Raw genomic sequence first — 14,761 nt, forward strand, 5'->3', positions numbered from 1 at the left:
CTCGGGCAGCAGGGTGGGGCTAAGCTTGGTCACAGCACACCCCGCAGGGGTCCAGCCCGGCCCCTTCAAGCTGCGGGCCCTCCTGTTCTAAGCTTCGTGTCCCTACCTTAAGGCAAAATAGTTGGATTTCAGTCCTTTCCTCGCAGGGTTCTTAAGAAGGTGAGTTCAGGCACAGAAATCGTGGAGTCCCAGGGTGGAGGCAGGCGTGCCAGGGACCTGCCGTGCCCAGGGGCTGTGGGCGTGGATGTGCCTATTCACACCTGTTTCCCTGCAGCACCTGTGGCCGGCGACTGATGGCGGTGAGAGAAGCTGGCTGAGGGCAGTGATACAGAGCCCGAGGCTGGGATGAGGGACACAGCAGGCAGCTCAGGCCGGCGGTTTGCCCACCGCAAACACTGGTGTGCCCAGCCAAGCCGCTGGGCGCCCCTTTGACTCCGATGTCAGGCTGGGAACTGGAAGTCCTTGACGGGGACTGGCTGATGTCACCTCCCGGGCTCTCAGATTTACAGGGCGGAGCTCATTGGCAGGGCAGAGCCCAGGTTGTCCAGCCAGCGGATGGGCCTGGGGAGGCAGTCGGTGTTCACAGAGCTCCAGGGAGTGGATGATCCAGCCCAGGCTGTCCCGCGTCCTGGAGCTCCCTCTGCTCCCCAGATCCCGGAGCCGTGGGAATAGTGAGCTCCGTGATGGTCACCAAATACACAACATTCACACAGGGCTGCTCTGGAATTCCGAGAGGACTCTGTTCTCCGTTATGGTTGGAATAAACTGTTAAAACGATACGGTCAGTTTTTCATCCACCATGATTTGACAAAGACGGTATATGCCAGAAGACCGTTTTCTCCAGACTGCTGCTTCAGGAAAGACACTTTTTTTCTTGGATCTTTTTAAAATGACTTGCCAGAGAGAGACTTGGTCTCACTTGGTCCACTTGGCTGAATCAGTGGAGGCTTCCAGCCGGTTTTCTTGGGGAGAGGATGAAATGCAGAAAGCAGGTAGCTGAAAGCAACAGGAGGGAGGCGCGACAGTGGGGAGTGGAGGACGGGGTCCCGGGGATTGCAGAAGGGGAGCAGGGTGCACAGGGCAGCCAAAGCCCCACCCAGGGGCACTGGGGTGGTGGGGGGTTGTCCCTCACGACGCAGGAAGAATAGAGGGACCCCAGTCCCTCAAAGACTGCCCTTACTTCCAACACCTTCCCAAACCACCCTCAGGTTCAATAATCTGCCAGAAAGACTTACAGAGCTCCTTGAAATCACCTAGGTGTGGTGTATTGTAGGGAGCAGAGTCATGGGGCAGAATGCAGGAAGGCACCAAACTCTCATCTTCTCCCTTGAGGTTGTGCACAGCTAGGTCCCCTCCCAATTATGGTGACAACACACAGAGAGTGGGAGCCTCCCGTCCCCTGCTACAGAAGCTCACCAAGCCTGTAGCCCAGAGTTCAACTGGAGTTGTCACATGTTCCTCACCTGGCTGACCCGTAGTCTCCAGCTCCTCAGGGGAGGTGCAGCTAATACCTTCCATCCATACCTCCTGCAGAAGTCCAAGCGAATATGGCCCAAAACTACCATCATATATCCTGTTAATGTACCTTCTGGGGGCCAAAGATCCAGACAGAAAAGGATTCCTATGAGGCAGAGCACTCCAAGGGCTTGAGGTCACCTCCCTGGAGCCAAGGGCAAAGGTCAGAGCTCTTCTGGAGTGAAGTTATGAACCCACAGCTCACCTTCCCCTGGTGCATCTCATTCCCTTCCCTCCTGAGCAGCCCCATCCCTGTCTTTCCTTCCCGTTGCCCCTCTCCGGGTTTCCCACACGTTCCGGGGTGGGTTGTGGTTTTTGCTCTTAGCAAGCATTCCTCTCACAAGGATGATGGCTGAGGGAGGAAAAGAGAGCCCCGTCTGCTGCTTCTGGAACCCGTTTCCCTTCCTCCTGCCTTCATGGCCCATGTCCTTCCTGACTCGTCTGCCTGTTCAGGCCCCAGGGTCCTGCACTGCCTCACCCCTGCCCTCGACAGTTCTAAAGCGGACAGAGACATCAGAGTGTCAAACTCCACGCATGTGCCTTGAACAGAAAAGGAAGTGCCCTGACCGGCGGTCCGAGGGCGGCCCCATGGCCCCATGGAGAGCACAGCCTGGATCTGCTGCTGCTGCCTGTCCTTGGAGAGCCCCTGAGGTTTCTGTGATGCACAGAACCCTCGGCCCTGAGCAGGAGAGCCCTCCAGCAGGAGAAACACGGGCTGTGGCCAGTGTGGGTGAGCTGCCGTCTCTAAGCAGAAATCCCACATCGTCAGGAGGCTCCGTGCTCTGCCTGGCCCTTGGCCGCCTCCGCCCTGAGATGCCCACACACACCCTACACGCCTCTGCCCACAAAACAGGCTTCGGGGTGCTCACACATCAACCACATTGTGACCTTCCGAGGCCATATCGAGTGTGCGGGAAAGGCATCTGGTCTGGATCTCTCCCATCAGAAGCTCAAAGAGAATCCAAGCTTCAAAACGCCTCTTAGAGCTTTCATCAGCAGGGCTCAGAACGACTCTCCACTCCTCACGGCATCGTGCAGGGTTAGCGAGCGTCACCCATGGAATGGTGAACCTTGCATCCGTCCGACGTCACACATGCACATTCTGAGGGCTGAGTGAACCCTCCAGGCGCTTCCCTGGCCCTGTTCGGGCAGGACAGGACACCTGCTCCCCATCAGAAGGCCCCCAACATTCCACAGTTATGGATTTCATGACGGGCTTTAAGTGCCCAGCACACAGAAGGGACCCAGCACAGCGCTCGCGTGTATGTGTCACCAGCCTCGGGGCTGGCGTCATGATAGGAGGCTACAGGTGTCATCTGCTCTCTCCCCGAGGTCCCAGGTGCTATGTTTGTGTCCGCTTGCCTGCGAGGGAGAATGAGCTTGAAGAGGCATACGGCCGTACAGCTGCAGGATGGCTGGAGGCAGGGGTCGAACCCAGAGAGTCTCAGTCGAGGGAGCTTATTTAATCAGACCCTCTTGCCTGCGAGGAAGACATGGTCCCTTCCTGCTAGAGGATTCTGGCAAGGCTGGAAAACACAAATCATGTTCACGAAGGAGCCTGGGATGATTGCAGGTAGCAGAGAACCAAGAAATATGCTTCGTGTTGAGATGGACACAGTGTGCGGGGTGCGGATAGAGGTCGCTGGGGCTGTGCACCCCGCCATTCCCCAAGGAGCTTGTGAACCCTCCCAATTATGGTGGGATGGGTTAGCCAGGAAGATTGGGAGGAAATTCCAGGTGGGTGAGATGGGAGAAGGCCGAGAAAGGGGTGTAACTGGAGTGAGTTTGTGTGAGGGGCCCCAAGGGATCGCCCACCCTGGCCCCTTCCCACATGAGCATCAACCTTCACGTCAAGCAGGGAAGCTGATCCCAGGTTCCTCATCTTCTACGCCATCCCTGAGCACCTGCTCTCTGCTAGCACCATCTGGGGACCTCTGTCCTCAGCTTCCTTGTCTTAGACCCCGGGGAGCCTATTAGGGCCCAGAACCGGGCCAGCAAATGCATTGATGGACTGTATACAGTAAGAGCCCTGGCTGGGCTGGGGTGGTCCTCAGGCCCCCATGGGCAGGGCATCCCCTGGGGAGCTCACCAGTCACCTCTGGCTTTCAGGTAATGAGGAGAACATGTGGCTGCACATCGATGCTGCCTACGCGGGCAGCTCCTTCATCTGCCCTGAGTTCCGGCATCTTCTGAATGGAGTAGAGGTGGGTGTGCTCTTTATCTTTAATAAGATCATTTAAAAATTATTTTTAAGATGTATTTATTTATTTATTGTAGTGGGGAAGGGCAGAGGCAGAGGGAGAGAGAATCCACAAGCAGACTCTGTGCTGAATGTGGGGCTGGATCTCACTGCCCTGGGATCACGATCCAAGCCAAAAACCAAGATTCAGCCGCATAACCCCCTGAGTCACCCAGGCACCCCTCTCTTTACTAGGGTCCCTCTTTGAAAGTGTCACGTTATCAGTGACTTCTCCTTACAAGGTTGTGACACACCATTCGTTTTAGCAACTTACTTCCAATCACATTCTGTGATTATCAGAAATCAGATTTCCTTATAAGGGGGGTTGAGAATCTGCCGAGTCATACGACTGACCTTCTGGAAATTATACCTGACATTGGGCACTCTTTCTCCCTCTGCACAAATTCTGGGCAGGCATCTCACAGTAGGATACATTTTAGCTTCTGCAACTGTGGGGAAATATTTAGGAAGAAAATAAAATCTTAATGCCTTTCAGCTCAAGAGGTCAGGGATAAAAGCAACCTGCAATTTTCTTCGATCTCGTTCAGGATGACAGTGTGGTCTGACCAGGCCCCTGAGCATGGTTTATTAGTTTAACAGATATTGAATGAGCAGCCAGAGATGCATTTAAATGCCCTACACCGCTTTCAGAATTTGGAAACCGTGGCCTGTGATGCCCACGGAAACACCTGCTGCTTTTGAGAAATAGTCATCGAAACCATTGACCCAATACTCTGCTTCTCCATGGGGCTGCCAGGGTAGATGCAGAGAGATGACATTATGGGGGGGCCCTGACGTGCCAGTTCAGGCTCAAGCAGGATGTTCCTCCAGCCAGGAACTCCACTGCAGACACAATAAAGGGTCCAGAGAGACAGATTTGCAGGGAGACCAAGGCAAGAAGACAATGAGAGGAGCCTCGGTTCTGGCTTTATGCTCATAGGCAAGGGTTTCATGAGACCCCGGCCACACCCCATGCAGGGACTAAGGGCGCGATCCTTGGCATGAAGCGACTGTTTGGACGCCAGCTTTACCCGGGGACTAGCCGTGTCCCTGTGGGTAGGTTAGTGGCGTCTGTACATTTTGGAAAGTGGATTTAGTAATGATCTTTCCTTGGAGGGGTTGCCGTAAGTACCCAGAGTTAATCATGCTTAAAGTGCTTAAAAACAACGTCAGGCCCACGGTGAGTCCCCCTGCCTGAGTTGGATCCTTTTATTATCTTTCACCACGGCTGCCGAGCCTGTCCCTGAGAACCTCTCTTCGCTCTCCTGTCTTGCTGCCAATTAATTTTCTAATTGCTCATTTGGATCCTCATCATGTCTCAACACCAGACAAGTGAGTGTAGTGTACAGAGCACGAATATTCGCATCTCGGGAAAGAACACCCGCCCTCCCCAGTTGCTGATGAATGAAACAGCATTCTGTCCGTGTCCCTGGATGTCTGAATCCTCCCTCACTCACTGATTACTTATGGATCCCCAAACATGCTCCAGACCTCAGCTCAAGGCTGGGGAGACGCTGCTAAGTGCGGCTTCCAAAGGCACCAGTCGGCAGGAGGCAGTGGGCTGTGGTGGCGTGTGAGAAGTTCAGCTGAGCTTCTCACTCATCTCTCACTCACTCACTCACTCACTGACACCCTGTGCCCTGCAGCTCATTGCCGGGAGCTGGGTTTGTGGGTGTTATGAAAAGTTAATCTCTATACCATCTGAATAAGTCCTATTACAGAAGTGATGCTCCTGACTGGGAAGGTTTGTCCCAGCACCTCAGGGATGGAGGGCAAAACCTTCAGCAGGGATCTGTGAGCCTGCCCCCAGTATCTGGTCTGTCCAAGCATCAGGTTAAGGATTGTTCAATCTTTTCCCACCACTGCTCTCCTCCTTCCTGTGATCCCAGGACCTGGGATCAGCTTTCACGAGGGGTGGGGTGACGAACCGTCATGCCCACCGCAGCGCCGGGCACTGGAGCACGATGGTATCAGCCCCAGACGGGATTTTCATGCCCGGCGCTGTCATTTCCGTGTCTCCCGCATTGTTCCTTGTGGGGCGAGGGCCTCGCTGCTCAGTGGGGAAGATAAGGCGGCTGCAATTTCCTGCCGTGTCCCTAGCCCGAAGATAAGAACTCCTCTCTCTGCCAGCAGGATGAGCACACAGCGCTTGGGTAATAAAGGAGGATTAAACAGACCAGCCCCCCCGCCCCGTCCCAGGGAGCTAATAAAATTCTCGGCAAACAAAGCTCTTCTTTCACATTTTGTCTCCGTTTATCGACAAATGAAACGCATTGTCATTTCCCGTCTCCTTCTCAAAGTCGCTTTTATTGAAACATGGAAGGAAATGAATCTGCTCCCCGAGAACGGGTTGACGCGCGAGGTCGCGGTCAGCCGAGCAGATGTCTCCCTGGTGGCGGGGGCTCCCATCCTGGGCTGCACCCGTGGGCCTCCAGCTGGCCTCCGCCCCAGCTCAGCATCCCAAGGATAAAGCTGGGCATGCATTTTGAAGAATGCGAGATAGCACGATTTAGGATAGCGCCGTGAAAATGCCCCAGTGCCCTCCTCAGATGGTCTCTGTTGTTGAAATCTGATTTTCTGCTTGGAAATAGGGCAGCCCCGAAAATCAATGAGCCAATGCCTGTTGTTGGCAGTTGCTACACATTGTCTTCCAGGAATTATCTTCCATTACTGATAGGCGTGCAATGAACTTGGATATTATCTTTAAAAATAAAGAAGGAAATATTTAGGTATGTGGGAAGATATGTTGATGACAGCATTAGCATTAGTAAAAGAACCAGCCAATTAAATAAAAATTGGGGAGATCCCAGTTTTAGGTATGACATTTTCACCCTCCCTTGGCTTAGGATGAAACGTGTGTTCTGAGAACTTTGCCAGTTCGTGAGTTTCGAGGAAGGGGCAGGCAGAAAGTATTTTGTAGGCCAGATCAATTTCCTACATGGTACCTATGGACTCAAATTAGGATTATTCCAAAGAGTCTAGTAGTTTGAAAGGTAGATACATGTTATATGACTCAGACTCTGCAAACTTGAGAGTGTACGACCTGAAATATGGATGACCTCTCATTTCACGAGGCAAGGTAGAACTGGGAATTTTCCCAATTAAAAATGAGTAGGGACTCATGTGGCTTCAGAGCACCCCCAGCCCCATGAGCTGTGTCACTATTGCTGCTGGGAACGGGTATCTCCTCATGGGGGGAACAGCAGCCCTCCTTGTTTTCTCTTGGGGTCGCCCTTGGGTTGGGTGTTGGGGCTCTGCCTGTTTTGAATTATCCAAGGTCCTCAAAATACAACCTCTTGCTTCAAACGTGATAGCCCTATACCAAGTCAGGATTAACACAGAAATAAAAGGGAGTGATAACGGGAAGGTTCAAGATTAGCGCATTCCAGTCCCTCATTTATAAATTCTCATAGACTCATCCCACTGAGGGCCCTTAGCCAGACAGTGGGGACACTAAGGCCAGAATCTGGGACTCAGCCTGTCCTCTTTTCATCGTAAAAAGAATGAAATTCTTCAGTTTCCTCTTCAGATGAACTTTCTGGACGTCTCCTGGGTGCCTGGCGTTGCATCCCAAGGACGGCCAGTGGCCCAGATGGCCTTCGTGCTCAACATCTGTGGGGTGACCCTCTGTAGGCTCCTCCAGCCCAACTCAGCAGGTCCCACTCCTCCCCAAAGCAGCGAGCCTGGTTACCGCTACCCCATGCTCGTTTTCACATTGCATCCTGACGACTGCTCTCTGGCAGATGATCCCCTCTTCACCACGAGTTGCTGGGAGTCAGGAGCCATCACTGTGGTCCCTGGGACCACCACCCGACTGGCTTACCACCTACAAATCTTAATAACCACACATCAGCAACAGTCCCGGCATAGCCTTCGAACCAGAGTATGTATTCCTTGTCAGGACCTGGGCCGAGGGGTTTGTGGCTGTGATGATACCACGATTTCTCCATAAAGCAGCCATTCCCATTCTGGCCCACACGGAGTAAGCTGTTGAGCTGAGATCAAACCCTCCTTGCTTTGTGCTTCAGCCCAGAATCAGTTCTGTTTTCAGCTCCGTGCATTCATGAGCTGTGATGTGTTTTTCCTCTTAAAAATGAGTACAGAGCGGTGCAGAGAGGCCAGGTGACCACCCAGGCCAGTTCTGGAGCCCAGACCTTCCCAGCTGCCCTTGCGTCCGCAAGCCCCATGGCCTCAGTGACTTCCCCTCCGCATGGCCTTACACTCGTGAAACAAAATGGTCAATCACTGGGTGTGGAGTCTTGTTTTGTAACTAGACATTCATAACCAAAACGTCTTCTTGTCATTACTATTCCTTGGCAGTTTGCAGATTCGTTTAACTTCAATCCTCACAAATGGCTGTTGGTGAATTTCGACTGCTCTGCAATGTGGTGAGTCTCCCCGTTGGCTAGATGCCCATGACCTTGTGCCCCCTGCGCTTGACAAGAGTGGCTTTCTGGGGGAGGAGCCCGGGAGCGGGGATGACATCACTGGAGGAAGGCGTACCTCCCTTGCGCCCTGCTTGCCTCCCTTCTGATCCATGGCCGTGATTCTTGCTAAATCTTGCCCTGGTGGAAAGCTGTTGACCAGATCACAGGATTGCAACACGGCAGCCATGTAACAAAGGCCCCTCAAGGAAGCTCGGTAGCTGGTTCTAGCTAGCGTTAATAAAAAGAACGCAAGGAAATCGCAGGGCATATTTCTAAGTCGGTGGCTTCTGTGTTTTCATTCTTAGATGCTGAACGACTCTAAGCCTCGGGGCTTAATAGCCTTTGCCCAGGCAGATTAAGAGTATTCCTGTTTCCCATGAAGTTCCTGAAAATTGTTAATAGCAGATCTGTAACCATGTTGGTTGTATATAGAGCAAGAAAAAGAATTCAGAAACTTCAGTGGATGATATTTCCATCGTGTAGATGATGTTCAAAGAAACAGAGGTCACTGGGAGTGGTGTGGGGAGAGTGGAAGCTGGTTCGGCTACGTTCATTACGGGAGGAAGAAGGTTCATCAACCTTTAGATTGCAGACGGGGTGCTTTGCACGAATTTTGTGCAAAATCATTCACGTGTAATTGAGTGAATGGTTTTCACTTTGGCGGGATGAAGAAAGCAGTTCTCACCCACCCCACCCAAGGTCTGTTCTTCCTGTTTACTGAGTGATCCGGGCTTTTTTTGACTATTTCACCCAAAGATAAAATCACATTTTCAGTGCTTTACTAAAAAAAAAAGTTCAAATCCATTCCTTTTTTTTTTTTTTTTTTTTGGTCAGCCTTTGACCCAAACTTTGATATGTGCTTTTAAAGCCCGTGTGGGTATGAGCATTGCAGACGTAGCTCAGTATAAAACACGAGTAAGGATCTCTACAAGCTATACAGTCTGTGCACGTCCGTGTTCCTTTGTATTCTCAGGGCTGCGTTTGTCTATTTTATTGAATGCGGAACAATTGAAGAATAGCATGTGCAGTGTGTCAGAAGCCCCTTTTTTTGAGCTTTAATTGGGACTGAAATGTAATTCTGATCTGCTGGTATATTTGGTCAGATTGTGGGTCCTGGACACAGAGCTGGCACAGAGCCAGAAGGGGCCGTGCTGCCTCTGTTTTGGGGAGGGGTGGTGGCCTCAGCGTGAGCAGACCGGGGAGCCCACGGTGTCCTTAGCGGCCAGCAAGGTGTCAGACCAAGAAAGTCACACAAACAGCCTGGAGGGTTGTCGGGGGTGAAGCGATGGGGACCAGGAGGGCTGCTGGGTGGTGCTGGCCAGAGGGGCTTGTGGTTCACCCAGACATTTCACTCCTTACCTGGGCAAAATAATCATTTCAGGTGTAGATGTTTAAGGGAGGTCTGGGGGGCTCAGTCGGTTAAGCGTCTTGACTCTTGATCTCAGCACAGGCCTTGATCTCAGGGTCAAGCATTTGGGGACATGATCTGTGATCAGACGTTAATCTGTGATAAGGATAAATACAAAAATGTGGCCTCCCGTCCTTGGGTCCAAAAAGCTAGTATATCAATTAAGAACGAGAGAGGACGGTTGTGTCCATGGCGTGGGGGAGAAGGGTCTGAGCCCGTCACGGGGTGGTGTGACCAAAGCTGCTGTGAGGTGACCTGTGGGAGAGACCCGCAGGGAGCGCAGGGGTGAGGCCATGTCACCAGGAGAAGGACAGAGGCGAGGCTTATTGTCTGCCAAATAAAATTACACGTTAAATGTCAGGGTGAACTCTGGTATTCGCAATTTTGCCCTAGAGAAGGGCAGTCAGTAGGTGGTCCATGGAGAAGACGGGAGTCAGTGCTTGAGAAACTCTCTGCCTCCCCACTGCAGATCTGAGAGCCTGAAGGCATGCCTCACGGTTCGAATTGTGAGAGAGGATGTGCTTTCTGGGTCCTGAGCGGCTGGGGTCCTGGAAAGAACAGTTGTCGAGGATTTCAAGGTGATTTCACGCATGTGGGGAAATCTGTCCTCTCCGGAGACCCCAGGGTTCATCCCACAATTTCATAAACACGGGACAGGATCTGATGTTGAAGGATTTGCATTTCAGCATAAAGACGGCTGCTGTCCGTTATGTCAGCCACCGCGCTAGGAACTCTGTGACACAGAAACTTATTTCCTCATGACTCTGGAGGCTGGACGCCAGTGCTGGTTTCTGCGGATGCCTCTTTGTGGTGTGCCGATGGCAGTGTCCCTTCTGGGTCCTCTTGTAAGGACACTGGTGACACACCAGTCACGTTGGATTAGGACCTGGGCATGTGACCTCATTTTGACTCATTTTGGTTCTTTTTTTTTTTTTTTTTTTTTTTTTTTTGGAGAATCCTAAAGCCCCACAGAATTGCAGGTATTCTGAAGAATCTTAGAATGACATGTTGCATAATTGGAATGTTGAATTTTTTTTTTATTTTTTTTTTATTTTTTTAAATTTTTTATTTTTTATAAACATATATTTTTTATATACATATATTTTTATCCCCAGGTCTGTGAATCACCAGGTTTACACACTTCACAGCACTCACCAAATCACATACCCTCCCCAATTTTGGTTCTTTAAAGACCCCGTGTTCACATGCGGCCACATTCAGGGAGTTAGGGCTCCAGCCTCTGAATTTTGGGGAGGGGGACACAGCTCAGTGCATAGTGGTGCTCGTGAGAAATTATGAGATAAAACCGTAAGGCTGACATTCAGGGATTTCAAACCCTACATAGGAACCTTAATTATGCCAGGTACGTCCTGGTCGGCTTATCTGATTCTTATCAAACTTGGGTTTTATTCTGATCTCACTATACCCAAGCACCCCTTGTGTGTGTGTGTGTGTGTGTGTGTGTGTGTGTGCTGTTGTTGTTGTTGTTGTTGCTGTTGTTTATTGTGTGTTTTTTGTTTTTTTGGTTTCTGTTATTGTTGCTGTGTTTTGTTGTGGTTTTGTTTCCTACAGAGAAGTTGCTTTCTCCTTTCGGCAGGGATGATAATTAGAATCGCCTTGCTTGCAGATGGCTCTTCCCATAGCCGTCCCCACCACGGGGGCTGCACAGTGGAGATGCTGGCAGAACAGTGTCCGAGTTGGGGGTCAGCCCCATCCAAATCAAGAGCAACGAGGAGGAGGAAAGGTCGTGACTTCATTGGAAAGCATTTGGTGTTGAGCACCCTGGAGCTGGGACCAGAGCGGTGTTGTCTCTGTGTCCTAGGGGTCTCAGCCTTGGGACAGAGTTTCCAGTAAATGACGTGGAGCCAAAGTAAAACAAGAAACTACACAAAATCAAGTACAGGCCATTGTAGATTGAGGTCCACTGGGGGAAGGGTTTGGGAAGAGAGAGGGCAGAGGTTCAGGTAAGAAGTTTGGGGGGCCTAGGAGCTGGAAGGTAGGGGGAAATATATGAGGGAGATGCCTCCATGGTCCCATTCATTCATCACCAGGTTATTGCAGAGAGAAAGGTCACAGAAAGTCTTTTTGGTGACATCGCCTTTGACAAAAGGCCATGTGAGGTGACTGACCAAGCAGTCAAAGTACCCAGGCTGGGATTGTTGGGGGGTGGCGCGAGGGGACCATCCATGCAAAGGCCCTGTGACAGCTGTGTGCACAACTGTGAACTCAGGTGCAAGCCACCAAAGACCATTTACGTGGTCCATGTGGATTTAAATTTGTTTTAAATCAGCTCTCCACATTTAAAATTACAACTTTTTCATGACTCACTAATTAATGTGAGCCCTTACAGCATCGTTTGTGTAGGTCAAAGGTGCGGGACTGAACAGTCCTGGGTGGGACACATGCCTTCCTGCCAGACTCAGCCCGGCTGGCCTCCACACTCAGTCCTGCCACCAGCCTGGCCTTGTGCACAGATGAACGCCAGGCTCTTGGAGCACACACACTTTAAGGATTATAGCTGTATGGCAGCTGAGCTGGTATGGGAATTGTCATCCCTATTTTACAGATGAGACAACCGGTTCTGCTTATGGGCTCACAGTTCTCCAGGTGAGAGCCACAAATGTTTAATGGCAATGTGGTCAAGTTTTAAAAACTAATGCTGAGTAGGGACACCTGGATGGCTCAGTCGGTTGAGCGTCTGACTGGTGATTTTGGCTGTCCTGACCTCACGGTTGGGGGATCAAGCCCTGCATTGGGCTCTGTGCTGGACACGGAGCCTGCTTAAGATTCTCCTTCTCCTCCTCTCTCTGCCCCTCCCCCCGAATCGTGTTCTCTGTCTCTCTCTCTAAAAAAACAAAAACAAAAAAAAAAACCAGAACAAAACAAAACAAAACCATAGTCCTGAGCAAAAAGAATCAGATAGAGAATTATGAATCTCACAGGATGCAAATTAAGGATCCATGCACTAGGGCATCTGGGTGGCTCAGTGGCTTAAGCGTCTATCTTCAGCCCAAGTCATAATTCCAGGGTCCTGAGATCAAGCTCCGCATCGGGCTCCCTTCCTCAGCTTCTCCCTCTGCCTGCCACTCCCCACTGCTTGTGCTCTCTATCAAATAAATAAATAAAATCTTACCCAAAAAACCAAAAAAGAATACACATGTGAAGATCTATATGCATTTTATAAACACGCAGGAAAGAGCATGAAGCACATTAGAATTGTTCTGGATGGAAGGAGAAGGAATTAGAGAATGAGAGCTGGTTTTGGGTGGGAATGAGGCAAAATCAGGTCCCGTTGTGTTTCCACTTTTGTTCCAGCTGTGAACTGGTTCCACTTTCTCTCTACTGAAAATAGTCCTGGATTTGAGCCCAGGCACCGACAGCAGCAGGCCACAGGGGAAGAGAGGGACTGCTGCCTCCCTCCCATTTGCCTGCCTGAGCTGTGGGTCCGCTGAGCACGCTTGCCCCAGCTACCAGGGGAGGGGGCCCTGTATATTTGTGGGTAACATAAGAGAAGGCAATATCTTGCAATATGGTGCCAGGCAGTGCATAGAGAATGAAAGTTGAGAGTCTACCCTGAGGCTCCTTTGTACTGTCCCAAATATCTATGGACTCCAGTATGAAGGTTTTGCTATTCTAAGAGCTTATTGCGGTAAAATGCAGTGTCAACACAATAGGAAACAGGTAATAAGACATTTCTAAGAACCAGGTTTCAGAAAGGATAGGCATCCCATTAGATCCCTAAGAGCTGAGAACAAACAATCCTAAATTCCAATTTTTTTATAGATATATCTAAACTTTTGCTAGTACAACAAGTATGATAAAAATTTGTGTGTGTCCATGTGTTTTAGTGCTCTCTCTGGCTGTTTGTATTCTTTAAAATCAGAAGAGTCTCTCTTTTGTGTAATGCAATTTTACCAATGGTTAGTCTATAATTTAAAGTAAACATATTGGTTATTTTCTCTAAATATTGAAATGGACAAGATAATTGGAGTCTCAAAAACTTGCAATCATTATAAGCATAGTAAATACATTTCATAATGATTTCATTATTCTGTTCATAAGTTTTTTATTATTCATTTGAATCTTGTAAATATGAGCCATTCTGCCCAGACCTTAGTATCTGCTTAACATCAGATTTTCTCCAAAGAAAGCCTCAGAGTGCACATATGCCAAGGGCATGTATTCCTCTCCCTTTAGAAAGAGGCTTGGTGTCTTTTTACAAATAAAATTTGAGTTTTATCACAAGTAGTTTTATAGATTTTGCACTCTTCTGTTACACTGGATTTCTTCCGAAGTTTAGTTTCTTGGGAAGATGGTCCATTACTCTGTTAAGGCAAGGTTGGATGCTAGAACTTGTTTTTTTGCTTTGTTTTTAAGATTTTATTTATTTATTTGTCAGAGAGAGAGAGAGAACATAGGCAGGTAGAGTTGAAGGCAGAAATAGAGGGAGAAGCAGGCTCCCCACTGAGCAAGGAGCCTGATGCAGGACTCAATCATAGGACCCTGAGATCATGACCCAAGCCGAAAGCAGCTGCCTAAACAACTGAGCCACCCAGGCATCCCTTGAACTTGTTTTATAAGCATTAATGCACAGTTTTCTGTGGATCTTTTTGGTTTTTTTGCACTTCGGACCCAGGGCCCTTTCCCATCCTGAAGGCTTTTCTCCTTTGCTGGCACCAGGACATAACAGGAGCCCTCATTCCGTGAGACTCACACACTCACACAGTGTTGTAGGGTTAGAGAAAGACAATGCAGATTTTCGTACAAGGCAGGAGTCCTCTCCTCTTAGAACTGTCTCTCAGGAATGTGTCTGAAGTCAGGGAGACACCGTCCTCACCATGAGGCCCATTCCGAGTGAGAGGGCTCTGCGGCCTCCACAGGCCACTTCCCTGTTTGCCCGTGAGCACATGTGTGTGTATGCCTGCACACATCTGTTTCAACAGCCTTCCTTCTACGACCCTGTCAACATCATGCCCGACATTGTTCACATGCAACAACCACAAACACATGTGAACAAAACTGACCCTAGAAGAAAGAGAATGGATAAATAAACCAAAAAATCATATAGCTTTTTTTTTTTTTTAAGGATTTAATCCATTTATTTGACAGAAAAAGACACAGTGAGAGAGGGAACACAAGCAGTGGGGAGGGGTAGAGGGAGAAGCAGACTCC

General features: G+C 49.9%; 1 protein-coding gene across 2 annotated transcripts in view; it reads left to right on the top strand.

The window, feature by feature from the left end:
- DDC (dopa decarboxylase) overlaps positions 1 to 14,761 on the top strand; it is a 77,880-nt gene that overhangs the window by 43,265 nt on the left and 19,854 nt on the right. For both annotated transcript variants that reach the window (XM_059170623.1, XM_059170622.1), the window contains 2 exons: positions 3,625 to 3,719; positions 8,075 to 8,142. In XM_059170623.1, the coding sequence (XP_059026606.1) occupies positions 3,625 to 3,719; positions 8,075 to 8,142 (163 nt within the window). The remainder of the gene's footprint in view (positions 1 to 3,624; positions 3,720 to 8,074; positions 8,143 to 14,761) is intronic.

Source organism: Mustela lutreola, chromosome 4, assembly GCF_030435805.1.
Source record: "Mustela lutreola isolate mMusLut2 chromosome 4, mMusLut2.pri, whole genome shotgun sequence".
Lineage (NCBI taxonomy): Eukaryota > Metazoa > Chordata > Mammalia > Carnivora > Mustelidae > Mustela > Mustela lutreola.